This window comes from Strix uralensis, chromosome 13, assembly GCF_047716275.1.
Source record: "Strix uralensis isolate ZFMK-TIS-50842 chromosome 13, bStrUra1, whole genome shotgun sequence".
NCBI classification, from domain to species: domain Eukaryota; kingdom Metazoa; phylum Chordata; class Aves; order Strigiformes; family Strigidae; genus Strix; species Strix uralensis.
The window spans coordinates 1865141-1878816 of record NC_133984.1 but is presented as its reverse complement, the minus strand read 5'-3'; the positions used below and the strand labels follow the sequence as shown (position 1 = coordinate 1878816).

At 58.5% G+C, this 13676-nt stretch overlaps 1 protein-coding gene across 1 annotated transcript; it reads right to left on the bottom strand.

Annotated features, from left to right (window-relative positions):
- Positions 1-79: 79 nt before the first annotated feature.
- ARR3 (arrestin 3) lies at positions 80-9506 on the bottom strand. Its single transcript, XM_074882373.1, has 16 exons — positions 9441-9506; positions 7901-7946; positions 7358-7388; positions 6925-6985; positions 6508-6552; positions 5920-6119; positions 5767-5826; positions 5459-5526; positions 5011-5146; positions 4825-4909; positions 4644-4716; positions 3970-4107; positions 3410-3493; positions 3123-3146; positions 2993-3045; positions 80-544 (listed from the first exon to the last, which is right to left on the bottom strand). Exons 2-16 carry the CDS (start codon positions 7915-7917, stop codon positions 423-425), a joined length of 1197 nt encoding a protein of 398 aa, XP_074738474.1. The 5' UTR covers positions 7918-7946; positions 9441-9506; the 3' UTR covers positions 80-422.
- Between the last annotated feature and the right edge of the window lie 4170 nt (positions 9507-13676).

Genomic DNA, 13676 nt, shown 5'->3' with positions numbered 1-13676 from the left:
CCTGCAGCGGCCTGGCCGAGGCACCGGCTGCCCGCCCCGGGCTCTCCCACCGCCCCGGCGCCACGACACGGAGCCTGCACCGGGCCTAAACAGGGCCCCTGGGGCGCGTTTATTTATAACGGTGTCACAGAGCATTGCATAAGCGACAAACACTCTCAGCCGGGCTCCGCCGCACCCACCCTGGTCCCTGCCCGGCACCCATGGGTGCAAGGAGGTGGGAGCACTTCCCAACATGACGGTACCGGGATGAGATTCAGCGGCTCCCGCCACCGCAACCAGGGTTTGGAGTCGGTGCCAGGAGCCCGGGGGAGGATGGGGGGACCGAGGGGAACACACAGCACCGCGGGGAACACGCTGAGGGTGTCGATGTCCCAAACCAGGCCGCGTGGCACTGGTGGTTGGCCCTGCAAGCGGGCAGCGGGTTAGCTTTCCTCTTTGTCGGCCTCCTCCTCCTCGTCATCTTTCTCCCCTTTGAGTTTTTGGCGAGCGAATTCCTCGATGATGATGTCCTCCTCGCTGGAAAGGAGAGCAGAGCGTGGTGAGCCTGGGATGCACCGCAGCGAAGAGGGTGGAATCCCTGCTGACACCCAAGTCCTGCTGCTGCGCACCCCGGCCCCGTCATCCCACGCACCCCAGGGAGCAGTCAGGTAGCAGGGGATCACTGCGAGCCACAGCCTGACCCGAGCACACAAATCCAGGACTCGCGCCAGCATGCATGACCCAAGGAGCTGGGCGAGAGCAACTGCAACTTTTGGCATTTTTTAAGACAATATTTTGCATTGTCAAGGGAAAAAGGGGAAGGAAAAGAAATTGAAGTGGAGACAAAGAGATTAGTTACCTCCTTGCGAAAGGCGAGCGGCAGATGACATCAAGGGAGAGCCGCAAAATGAAAAGTGGGGGAAGAAAACGGAAAAAATAGAGTCAGCAAAACCGATTCCAAAAGCTTGTGAATGTGAAACGACTTGGCAAAATCTACAGGGAGCAATGGTGGGGACAGGCCAAGAGATTTCCTCCTCTGGAAGTTTAAATAGCCTCACTGAGCTGGGAAACTGATAGGCTTTGGCGTGGAAGCCTTGCAGTTGCAGCCGGAGTTTCCAGGCTCCAAATCCCAGTGCTCATGTCCCGTTGCAGGGTGTAACCAGACACAAAACAGCCTTTTGGGGCTTTGCAAGCCAGGGCCGGCTGCGGGGCTGGTTGGCAGCTGTGGCTGCCAGGAATGGGTTTGGCATGCTGCTGCTTCCCAGAGGGAAGCAACCCCAGCTGTGGCTTCAGCTGGAATAAGCTCATGGGGTGGGAGGAGAAGAGGGCTCCAACCCTGGGGAGCGTGCGGGGCCATGGGGCTGTGACCGGCGCCGCTTCCAGCAGCCGAGGGACCTCAGCATGGGGCGGATGGGGACCAAGGCTGTAGGGGACATGATGTCCAGCAGTGGCACTTGTGACTGGGGGATGGAGCACTGCTGGCTGCTTGAGAGGGATGAGGTGAGTTCTGGGCTTGCAGCAGAAGAGGCTGCTGTGTTTGTAGCAAAGAGAGCTGTAAAATAAGCCCTGGAAAGTTGCAGAACACATGCCAAGCCCAGCATTGGAATCCTGCCAGCCTGTACCAATGCTCCTGGTGCCTGTGCCACCATGGAGGGTGTCATGCTGGCTGCTGTGGCACAGGGGCTCAGGACTTTGAGGCCTGGATGATTTAATCCAAGGGTGTGATCTCAAACTGGAATGGAGCATCACATCCATCTGTGACGGATCCATCACATCCATCTGCGAAGGATCTGTGTGGTTTCTGTGCTAGAAGGAATACTGGCTTGACGTACAAGAAAACATCCAGAGGGACCTGGCCAGGCTGGAGAGCTGGGTCTGTGTGAACCTCACGGAGTTCAACAAGGCCAAGTGCAAGGTCCTGTCCACAAGTCAGGGCAATCCCAAGCACAAATCCAGGCTGGGTGGGGAGTGGATGGAGAGCAGCCCTAAGGAGAAGGACTTGGGGGTGTTGGTGGATGGAAAACTGACTGTGAGCCAGCAACATGTGCTCGCAGCCCAGAAAGCCAGCTGTGTCCTGGGCTGCATCCAGAGCAGTGTGGGCAGCAGGGCGAGGGGGGGGGGGGATCCTCCCCTCTGCTCTGCTCTCGTGAGACCCCCCTGCAGTGCTGGGTCCAGCGGGGACACCAACATCAGAAGGACACGGACCTGCTCAAGCAAGGCCAGAGGAGGTCATGAAGATGCTTGGGGAGCTGGAGCACCTCCCCTGTGAGGACAGGCTGAGAGAGTTGGGGGGGAGTTCAGCTGGAGAAGAGAAGGCTCTGGGGAGACCTTAGAGCAGCCTCCCAGGGCTTAAAGGGGCTACAGGAAATGGGGGAGGACTCGTTATTAGGGGTGTAGGGATAGGACGAGCGTTAACGGTTTTAAACTGAGAGAAGGGAGATTTAGATGAGATCTAAGGAAGAAATTCTTTCCTGTGAGGGGGGTGAGGCCCTGGCACAGGTTGCCCAGAGAAGCTGTGGCTGCCCCCTCCCTGGAAGGGTTCAAGGCCAGGTTGGACGGGGCTTTGGGCAACCTGGGCTAGTGGAAGGTGTCCCTGTCCAAGGCAGGGGGTGGGACTGGATGGGCTTTAAGGTCCCTTCCAACCCAAACCATTCTGTGATTCTAGGATCTCTTTACCTTGGCTTATCTGTAGTCCATCAATAAGCAAAGCAGAGGGAGGCAAGGATTGAGAGACATACACATGCAGGTTAATACAGAAAGGACATTTCAATTAACATCTCTTCTCAATACTCAGGTGTTTTTCTGGAAAGAGAGACATTGGGATGGGTGGCAGCCAGGGCACCATGGGGAGCAGAGCTGCTCCCATGGCTGGTCCCAGACAGGGTGGCTGCTGGGCAGAACAGGGCCCTTTGCACAGAGAGGGCTGCCCTGGTGTTGCTTTTACCAGTTCCCCTCTGAACAGGCTCTGCCTCTTCCTCCCCCTCATTTCAGCAGCACCCCAAGCACCACTTACCGTCCACAGGCTTCGGGTGCATCAGTATGACAGGCAGCTCAACACCCACGTCACTGGAAGGAAAAATTTCTTTCAATAAACCAACCCAGCACCCCACTCTGCTCAGCCCCGCAGGCAGCTCCCCCCTTACCTGGAAGTGAGATCCCCCAGGATGCTGCAGAGAAGGGAGAGAAATCAGCCAAGGCAGAGGAGCGATGTTAGACTTTGCTTTATAATAAGGTAGATTCTAAGATTTATAATAGGGGTGGAGGGCAGCAGGGATGGGGATGGAGGTGTGGGAGTCCCACGTCCTGGGGAAGTGGGGCAGGGGACCAGGGGATCCACAACACGAGTCCCTTTGTCATCTGCCCAGTGGTACAAGATCCCACAGCACAGCCCAAGGGGATGGTCCCCACCCCGGTGCCCGCAGAGCCTCACCCTCCTCGGGACACCAGCAGGTTGACCTTCAGTTTGTAGGACACCAGGATGCCCAGCACCTCCTTGTCCATGCCGGGTCTCAGGCTAGGAGAGAGGCAGAGCGGAGCAGTGAGGTGGGCTCACAGGCCCCCCGCTCCCCCCTCAGCAGCTGCCAGGGCTGTCTGCGTGTCGTGTGGGGTGCTCTGGGGTTTAACAGGAGAGGACAACACATGGTGGCAGTAAAAGGGAGGGGAGGGTGGCTTCACTTGGCTGAAGCCACAGAGCAGCTTCTGGAGGCCACTTGAGCTGGGATTAACTCCTGAGACGAGACCCGATAAAGCCCTGCAGAGAGTTTTGGGTGATGGGTGGGACTGGGAGGCTACATCTCTCCTACAAAATGGACAGCTGTGTCACAAAATCCCTACATTTTCAAGCTGGATAGGGTGGACTCAGGCACAGGAGGTGGGGGGGACCCTTGGTGGGAGCCCAGAGCACCCGGAGCAGTGGGAAGCTGTCGCAGAGTGGGGAAGGTGTGGGTCCAGCTGTGGTGGGGAGTGAGAGGGAGCCCACCCGGCTCTTACACAGTGGTAGAGGCCAGGTTGGTGTCCTCGTGCTTGAGTTTTCCGTCGAGAGCGAGGCCTCGCTTCTCCCGGTTGGCTGAGAGTGTGGGGGTGACAGAGTACGTTTTGGAGAAGGTGGAGTTGGCTGCCACGTTCTCGCTGGAAGAGGTGGAATAGGAGAGCTCAGAGCCAGCACCAGCCTGGAGGGTGCTCAGCACCCCCCAGGGATGCTCAGCATCGTGCCAGACCCCCCCTGCCCTGCCCTCCCCACGCAGCTGCCTGGGCCTGTTTCCTCCTTTCGTTCCCTTATACAACCACTTCTTTTTTTTCTAGCCACCACCTTCTCTGCAGCCCTCCTCATTCTCAGGGGTGCAGAGTCTGTGGCTGGCCTCAGAGATGCAAAGCAAGGAGAGGAAGCAGCTGGGGGGGGGGGGGGGAGGGGCGGGCAGGGGACAGCTGCGCACCTTCCCCCAGGGACCTCCCCAGCCAACACCAGCTTGCACTGGGGGCCAAGGCATCCAGAGCCTTCCCTCTCCTCTGCTTCCTCTGCATCTGCTCTTCTAACCCTGATATTTTTGCTGCCTGGTGTAAAACTGTCTTCCCCACCCCCTCTCCCTATCACTCTCCCTTCCTCCTCCTCTCTCTTCCTCCCTCTCTCCACGATGCCACGCCACTCCCAGCCCCTTTTGACTTACTTTATCTCCTCCGTGCACACAGTCTTTGTGTATTTATCCAGCGAATAAAGGACCACATCTGTGATCTGATCAACTGAGAAGAGACAAGAGGGAGCAGTGTTGGTGATGCGGCAGAGGCACGGCCGCACTGTCCCCATCTCTGATGGGGAGGCCGGGATGTGCCCCTCTTGCCCCCTCTCACCCGAGATCTTAATTTTTTTCACAATCTTGTTGGTGGTGTTGTTGATGTTGACAGTCACGTTGATGGGGTCTCCATGGTAGTAGATCTGCAGTGGGAAGAGGCTCGGTTACACATCTGGGCATCCCGGTCCCTGCCCCTGGGGACAACACGTGGTGGCATGAGCCAGGGGACATCCCCCATACTGACCTCCTTATCCAGGGAGGCTTCGAGGTGCAGGGGCTTGTCGGACATCATGAACTGCCGCGTGGTCTCTGACTTTGGGGGTGGCCCCATCTTCAGGGGTGCAAACTGGATCTTGCGGATGATGAGGCGCACCGAGTTCCTGCGGGGTGAGAAGCCGTCACCCCCAGTCTCCCTGGCAGGGACGTGACGACACAGCCTTTGCAGGGGACACGTTGGCTGTCTTTGGGGACATTGCGGTGTCTCAGGCCAAAGGGTGCAAGCTGCAGCCTGCTCTTAGGACAGGGTGGGCTCTGACATGGGGACCACTGCCCTTCCTTCGGGCAACGTACCCATCCAGCGTGGCACAGGCTGATAGCAGGTCCTCAGCCCGACCCCTGAGCTGGCCACCGCAAAACCCTCTGCTTGTTTGTTTTTAGGGCCACGGAGAAGGAAAGGGATCTCCTTCAAATACCTCTTGTGAATTTTCTCCTCCAGATTTTCAGCACAAAATCCTTTGACCTCGAAGTCCACGCCGCAGGCCTGGGGAGGAACATGTACAGTCGCTAAGCAGGAGGGACTCAAAGCTGCCTGAGGTTTAGGTTCATTCCCCTCCTTCCTCCACTGCATCCCCGGAGATCCTGGTCCCAGCTCCAACCATCCTTCCTCCCCAACCCTCACCCCAAGAGCCACATCCCCACAAAAGAGAAGCAGCTCCCCACAACTTAACCCTCTGCCAGGCCAATGGGTCCAGGGGACAACAGGTCGGGCACAGCAACTCACCTTTCCCACATCGTCTGGTCCTGGCTGGAGAGTGACCGAGCAGGGCAGGTTGGTGGCCATCTGGGCAGAACAGGGAAAGAGAGAAAAAAGTAAATAAAGAGCGTGCCCAGAGATGAGCCCTGGTGCAGTCAGGAAGGGCTGAGCAGCCCCTACCTCAAAGGTGAAGGGGTAGGCGTTCTCCCCCAGCTTCTTCATCAGCTTCTCCTGCAAAGGAGTGAGGGTTTTGAGTGCCTGGTCTGGCACCGGTGGGAAGATCTGGGTGGTCAGGACATAGAGGTCCTTCCTGAAGGTCAACCCAATAACGTCGAGGTCATCTCGGCCGTAGCGAAATGCACAAGTCAGCGTCACGTAGACTGGAGCCAGGTGGAAAGGGAGAGGAGTGGGGTTAGGGGAAGGGTGAGACAAAGGGTTGAGAAAAGAGGAAAGAAAGAAAAAATGCTTTAATAACTCTTTAGGAGAAATATGACCCTGTTATCGGGACCCACACCTCAAACACCAAGTTAACAAGATTCATCACATCTTTCTGCAAGGCACAGGGAGCTTCAGAGCTGCCCCAGGTAGAAGAGGTGAGAAGAAAGAGGCAGCTTTCCTCTCCAGGTCAGCCGCTGTCTCCCCGCTGCACTATATGAGCTATAGATGACCCGTTGCAGCTTTAACCTGGCTACAGTCCCAGCTGGCTTGTGAGCTTGGCACTGGTTTCCACCCCTTCCCCTTATAACGTGGGGTTTTTTGTATTAATACCTTTTCTGTCCTTTAGGTACTCCGGGTCGATCAGACAGACGCCATCTGCAAACAAACAGAGAAGGGCCAGTGAGCTCAGCTGCCTGGGAAATCCTTGCAAAAACACAGCGCTTTTAAAATTCAAATAATCTGCTCATCAGCTGGGAAGGGGACCGAGGGGAGCTACTGCTCAGGGGGATGGCGATGCCTTCTCCAGCATCAACACCAGCAGCATGGAGGGGTTGTTTTGCAAAGGGACTTTGTCCTTTTCCCCACCGTTTTTTTGTAAGGAAAATGGGATATTTCCTCCTCTGGAGCTGCCCTTGCTCCTCCTGCTCTGGTGGGAAGCTGAGGTGAGCAGCCACTGGCACAGGGACCAGCTCTCCAGCTGCTCGCTGCCTGAGCTTCCCCCTTCATGGTGGGCACAGCCCCACTCACCTACAGAGTCCACTGACTCCACATGATCCACAAAGTCTCTCTTCCCCAGGTAGATGGAGAGCTGGAGGCAGCACATGGCAAAAGGAAAGAAGGAAACAGGTTAGTGTTTGCCGTTGAATTGGCCACAATTTTCAAGCCCTGAGTTGTGTCGTGGGGCTCGTTAACCTGCCGTTAGCGTGTCAGGCCAGGCATTGCATTTAAAAGTTCATACAGTTGGGTTTTTTTAATTTCTATTTTGAAAAATGAGCCCTGCGGTGGCATCATACAGGTATAGCAGGAGTCGATTTGGAGATCTCAAAGGGAAGGGAAACCCAGCCTATGTCCCGTCCCACAGGCAGAGCCACCCCGCAGGATCCCCACAGAGCCAGCACCTTGGGCTGACCCGCACCCCGGGATGGGGCACACGGTCCCGTCTCTACGTGCGTGGCCTCACCTTGCTGTTGGGGCTGGTCTTCTTGAACACCCTGTGGAGGAAATGCAGATATATGGGTTGGGAACGCCCTGGATGAGGCACAGCCTGCTCCTGCCAGGCCAGGGAGGGAAGGGTTGGCCATTTGTCTCCCTGGGGCAAGGAGGGAAGGGCTCCCAAGAGCTACACCAGAGCCTGCACGGCATGTCCTGGCCTTGGGGAAATCCGTGTCCTGCAAATTCAGAGCCAAACCCACCCTGTCTGGCTGTCCCAGGGGATGTCATGCTCCTGAGTTCAGTGCAGGGGCATCGAGGAGGGGGTGTGTGAGTGGGCTGTGTCTTACAGGCAAGTGAGAAAACACCAACATGCAGAAGAAAAGAGAAGGTGCTTTGCTGGCCCCATGGTGGCTCGCTCCATCTTACTACGGCGAGCTCACGTACCGGTCAGTGGGCTCAGCGGGTTGGGGCAGGGGGGGCTGGGGGGCTCACTTTCTCCCTCTGCTCCTGCCCCACGGCGCCCTGCTCCATCCCAATTGAAAAAAAAAAAAAAAAGAAAAAAGCCACTTACTTTGCTCCTTCTGCCATTTTAAGTCAGCAGCCACACAGGTGGGGATCTGTGGGGAGAGATGGAGGGAAAATGACGGGCAAGGTGGTGGGGAAGGGACAGCCGCCAGCCATTGCCACAAAATCGTTCATGTCCCAACAAACTGCGGGGCTGGGGCACTGCTGGGCCTTTCGCCTTTGAGGGGTTCAGCTGGGGCTGCCCCACTCCGGGGCCACGCACAAGGCCCGTGGCCAGCGGCTGGAGACCCAGCGGAGGCGGCTGAGCAAGCCCCTTGCATCCGGCTGAAAATGTGGTGAAGAGGAGGTGGAAGAGAAAAAGGGAGAGCGATGCTGCAGGCAGGCAGTCTCCAGAAAATAGGAAGCACAGGGGTGACTCCCAAGGGAGTGAGTTCAAGGCTGGGAAAGGCAAGAAAATGAACAAAAGGGCTTACGGAGTTGCAATTTTATGGCTTTTTCTTGTCTGCAGGAAATTGGCTGTCATGGCTTAACAGCAGGAACAGACTCATTTTGTCCCGTCACTCACAAGAGAGCGAGGAAACCGCAGGCAGAAAGGTCGAGGGCAGCTGAACCGCCCCGTGGGCAGGGGGGGGTCTCAGGGCGCACTCCGTCCCCATCCCTGGCTGGCAGCACCAGAGCTGCCTCTGGGAGGGCAGCACTGGCAGCTCTGCCTTCATGCCGGGAGCCTGGCCCAGGCTGCCCAGCCCTGCCCGACTGCACTGCCTGCGTTTTGCTTGCTGGAGCCTGGCATCCAGAATTAAACTGTAAATATGGCACTGATCACCAGCTGATTCGCCAGGAGATTAGATGGGATGAGCTCAGCTTCTTAAAGTTAGGCAGCTCTGACATTAGCAAAGCTTAAACCCAGGCAGGATTTTAAGCCTCAGGGGCATGTGGGCAGAGTTGCCTCTTTACACAACCTCAGGGATGCTAGGGAGAAAGAAGATATTGATCTGGGGTTAGGAGATGATCCTCTTCCCCATGGGAAAACATGGGATTAGTCCCAAAGACAGGATCTTTGATGCCCTCGGGTGCTGCAGGATGTGAAGTTCAGGCACTCTCCCCTGCAGGTTTTTTGGGCAGCAGCAAGAAGGTGCAAAGGCAGTGGGAGCAGAGCAGTGCGGCGGGCTCGGCCCCTTCCAGAGCTCGGGAATTGGGGATGAGGTGTTGAAAGGTGGAGGAGCGAAGAGCTGAACTCCTCCTCTGCACCCCTCAAGCCCCAGACCCCTCTTGGCTTGGCTAGAGCTCTACCGGCCCCTCCACCCACACCCTCCAGCTCAATGAATCACAGAATCATCTCGATTGGAAAAGCCCCTGAAGATCCTCCAGTCCAACCATAAACCTCACACTGACTGTTCTCAACTCCACCAGATCCCTCAGCGCTGGGTCAAAAGGTCGGCCACACTGAAATCCTTTTGGCCACGTTTTCTCCCCTTTCAGCCCCAAACCACCCTCCTTCCTCCAATGTCCCTGTCCCCATGTGTTTTACCAAACAGCAGAATCCATGCCCCAAAGCACTGGTAGGCAGCAGAGCAGGCAGCACTCACCTGGCAAGAGGATGAATAGACAGACAAACGCTCTCCTCTTCCTCTCCTAGCACGTCCCACTGCCACCCAGTCACTACGGGTTGCTCCCAGTCCTGCTGCTTCTTATAACCCCCCCATGGTCCCTCCCCTGGCATCTGATCTCACTTGCTCGGCTTTGGCTGGAGATGGGGGGGGTGGGGGGGTGGGTGTGCACCCCGGGGCAGAGGTACTTTTGGGCAGAATCTGATTAGTTTATTAACTGGGGAGGTGCTTGATGAGTAAGAGTGGGCTATAAATACAGCTGCTGCCACAGCCCTGAGAAAGCAGCTTACGGAGATTGGCAAAGTGGGTTTAGGAGCAAGGTGATGGTAATTGAGGTGGAAGCTCTGCTCCTAGTGGGCAGGGTGCAGGCAGGGGGGCATGGGCAGGGGCGTGGATTCCCACAGGGACTCTCTACGACCACTCCCGTGGCAAGCGGAGTTGGGCCAGCCCTGGGCACGAGGGTTCATGGAGGTGGCAGAGGGCCAGGAGGGACCTGCTGGGTTTTATCCCTCCCTTGTGCACTTTACAGAATCATCTTGGTTGGAAAAGCCCTTGAAGCTCCTCCAGTCCAACCATGAACCTCACACTGACCGTTCCCAACTCCACCAGATCCCTCAGCGCTGGGTCAACCCGACTCTTCAACCCCTCCAGGGATGGGGACTCCCCCCCTGCCCTGGGCAGCCCATTCCAACGCCCAACAACCCCTTCTGCAAAGAAATACTTCCTAAGAGCCAGTCTGACCCTGCCCTGGCGCAGCTTGAGGCCATTCCCTCTTGGCCTGGTGCTGGTTCCTTGGCTCAAGAGACTCATCCCCCCTCTCTGCACCCTCCTTTCAGGGAGTTGTAGAGGGCCATGAGGTCTCCCCTCAGCCTCCTCTTCTCCAGACTAAACCCCCCCAGTTCCCTCAGCCGCTCCCCATCAGACCTGTGCTCCAGACCCTGCACCAGCTCCGTTGCCCTTCTCTGGACACGCTCGAGTCATTCAATGGCCTTTTTGGAGTGAGGGGCCCAAAACTGAACCCAGTCATCGAGGGGCGGCCTCAGCAGTGCCGAGTACAGGGGTGAGATCCCTTCCCTGTCCCTGCTGGCCATGCTAGTGCTGATACATGCTGGATGGCACAGGCAGCCTCTTGCCTGGCCAGCGTGCCCAGAGGTGACCTGCTGTGGCCCAGGGCACACGGGACACCCTTGCCACGAGGACGCTGATGTACAGGATGACAGGGTGAGGGCACACGTGAGGCTTGGGGCTGCACACACCAGGCTTCACTTCCCCCCCCCGCCCCAGGAAGCTGCAGGGAAGGAGCAACCACCCCTCAGTGGTGTGACAGGGACCTGCCACTGTCCCCGCACCCCTGGGCAATCATTTCATAACACCACAGGCTGCCCTCGCCTGACCCGATTAACCCATTGTTAATTCAAGGTTTGCTGCTGCAAATAGAAAACTGTTGAAAGCAGGGAGTGGATTTGCCTTACAGCCAGCCAGGAGAGAAGCGCTCCCCGCTGCCGTCCTTCCTTGGTGCATGGGATCCCCCTCCCACAGGTGTGCCTGCAGGATGCTCCTGTGGGTGCTGCCCCCACCTTGGCCCCAGGAACAGGGCACAGCCCAGCGACAGCCCAGAGCAGCCACAAACTGCTCCAGCAAGACCCCGCTTGTCTTCCTCACCTCCAGCATCCCTCAAGCCCTTCCTTGCTCGGCCAGACTTGTTGCTTTGAGCATGCCCTTGGTTCAGGCTCAGCCCCCAGAGCTGAGCACTGAGGTCAGGATGACCCTGCTCATTACTGGGGCTCCATCCCAGAGCTGCCTCCTCACAGCACCCTGGATCAGCTCAACAACCTTTATCACCTGGGTACCAACTCCTCCCAAATGCAGCCCACCTGTGCCCCTGGCCCTGGGAGCCACTGGGAGCCACCGGGAGCCACCACAGCACACCAGCCCCACTGAGCAGGGCTTTAGCTGTCAGCACATGTTTCCCAGGGCCAGAACTTGTCATCTCTTTAATTGCACACAGGAGAGCTGCTTAGTTTGCAGATTAGCAGGTGCTATTTCTGCCAAGGTCGGGGGGACACGTGAACTGTGACCTTCCCGCTGGTGGGTGGAAGAGGAGGAGGCAGCCCCACCTGGTCACCCGCTGCCTGGCTGGGGAGGACGGTGGAGCAGGCACCCCCAGGGTCGTGCCTGCAGCGCCTAATCCTGAGCTCTCTACTGGCAGCTCTTCGTTAGGCTCTTAATAAGGCCCCCGAGACTGGTGCCGTTCCCAAGGGCCGTGGCCGTAGGGTCTGCAGAGCATGGTGGGGATGGAGAGCAGATTTCATTACGGGCAGCTTAAACTCGGTTTAATCCTGACTGGGTGGATTCAGCGAGGGAGACCTTGCCCTGGTTGGGGGGCAGATATTTCCCCTCCCAAAGCCAGCGGTGAGACGGACAGACCACATCCCTTCCCGCGCTTGCACCATTCTCTGACCCAAGTGCCGGGGAAGGAAGCTGGGGGATGCAGCACCGTGTTAAAAATAATAGGGAAATGAGAGAGGGCTTCTTCCTTTTTCCTGTTTAATAAATGACCAAAGGCTCCTCTCATCTGCCTCATCCCATCCGTCCTTCCAGGTCCACGTGCTGCGTGAAGCGCAGCTCAAGCGGCTGCTTCCAGCAGGGCAGGAGGCTGGTGGACGTGGGGCTGGGGGAGCACGGGGGGGCCTGGCTCCCCCTGGACAGTGCCCTGCAGTGTCCTGCCACCCCGGGGAACGGCTGCGGGGCTTCCCCCGTCCTCCTGCTTCGGTGCCCTCACCCACAGGGTCTGTCCTCCAAAGGGAGCCCCAGGGGCAGCCGGAGTCCCCCCAGCAAGCTGGTACCAGTGAACCCACTTTCTGAAATACAACAGTCCCCAGGTGCCGGCACAGCTTCCCGGGTGCCCGTGCTGGTGACTCTGGCACCGTCTCGGCGCAGCCTCTGGCACCGCACACCGCAGCCACCTTACGTAAACACCTGCAGCCGGCACTGCTGATTTCTCAAAGCCCCTCAAATGCTCCAGGTCTTCCTCCCCTGATGCGGATTAAGTGGCACAGACGGCATTAATCAGAAGCCAGGCGCCTCTGTGGCTGTGGGGAATTATTGCTGCACTGTTAAGTAATGGGAGGGAGCAGCGCCCGTGGGAGTGGGGTCTCTGGCAGGGTGGGGGGCTCCAGCACACCCCCACCGTTGAGCGTGTCCCCGTGGTGGGTGCTGGTGAGGGATACAACCGCTGCCGTGCGGCCTGGAACCGCCAGACCAAAATCAAGCGGGCTGCTCGACGTCTCGGTGGCCCTGGCCACAGGTTCCTCTCGAGGAGGAGCCCAGGAGGAAGCCTCAGCAGGGGCTTTCAGCATGTTGGTGCCGGTGGGCTTGGCCCGGGGTGGTGGGGGAAGGTCCCTTTGCATTAGGCTCATGGCTGCGGGGGTCAGCTCAAGGGTAGCAGACAGCCAGGAGCACAGCTCGGCGCTCCATCCTCATCCTCCTCTGGCAGGAACCCCCTGTCCCGTCTGCTCCCGGAGCCACCCTGGTGCTCCCGGGCACCCTGGCAGCAGACGGTGACTGCTGCTCATCTGGAATTAATTGGTGTTAATCACCCTAGCGCAGCTTGAGCCAGCCGCACACGCATGGCCCGCTCGCTCCTCGCCACAAGGAGCAAAACCTCTGGGTCTGCACCCAGGAGCTGCGGGGAACCCTGGTGCCATTTGTAGCCCCATCCTGCTGGGTAAAGCCTCCCTCCTTCCCGACCCCTTCCCGGGAGCCCTTGAACCCCGCTCCCCTCCCACCTGCAGGCAAGGTGGGCACAGACGGGGTGACAGGAGTGCCACTGTCAGCCACCCCGTGCCCTCAGTGTCTCCATCTCCGGCAGAGCTCAGCCCTGACGCAGGCAGCAGGGTCCCCAGGAGCAGGCAGCTCAGTCGCTGCCTGCCTGCCCACCACCCCAAACACATTTTCAGGGGCTTGCTGCTGTCCCACACTGCTGGCGGTCCCTTCCCCCAGGGTCCTGCCCAAGGGATGGGGCTCTCCCCCCTCCATCGCCCCTCGCCCCCGGGGCAGATGAGCAGCGGGGAGTGGGGTGGAGGCTGAACCCCAGCTCCAGGACTGCTGCTGCCTGCACCCTGCCATGCTCAGCCTCGCGTGGCCACAGGCTTCCCCCCATGGCGGGGCTGGAGCGGGAGGAGGAGCGAGGAGGCTGGTCCCGGCGGCGGGGAG

Excerpts from the sequence above, each read along its gene's own strand:
- ARR3 (XM_074882373.1), bottom strand. Across the intron at positions 4,717-4,824 it reads GAAAAAAATTAAGATCTCGG|TTGATCAGATCACAGATGTG; the intron begins GTGAGAGGGGGC and ends GTCTCTTCTCAG. Across the intron at positions 3,046-3,122 it reads CTGGGGGATCTCACTTCCAG|TGACGTGGGTGTTGAGCTGC; the intron begins GTAAGGGGGGAG and ends TTTTCCTTCCAG.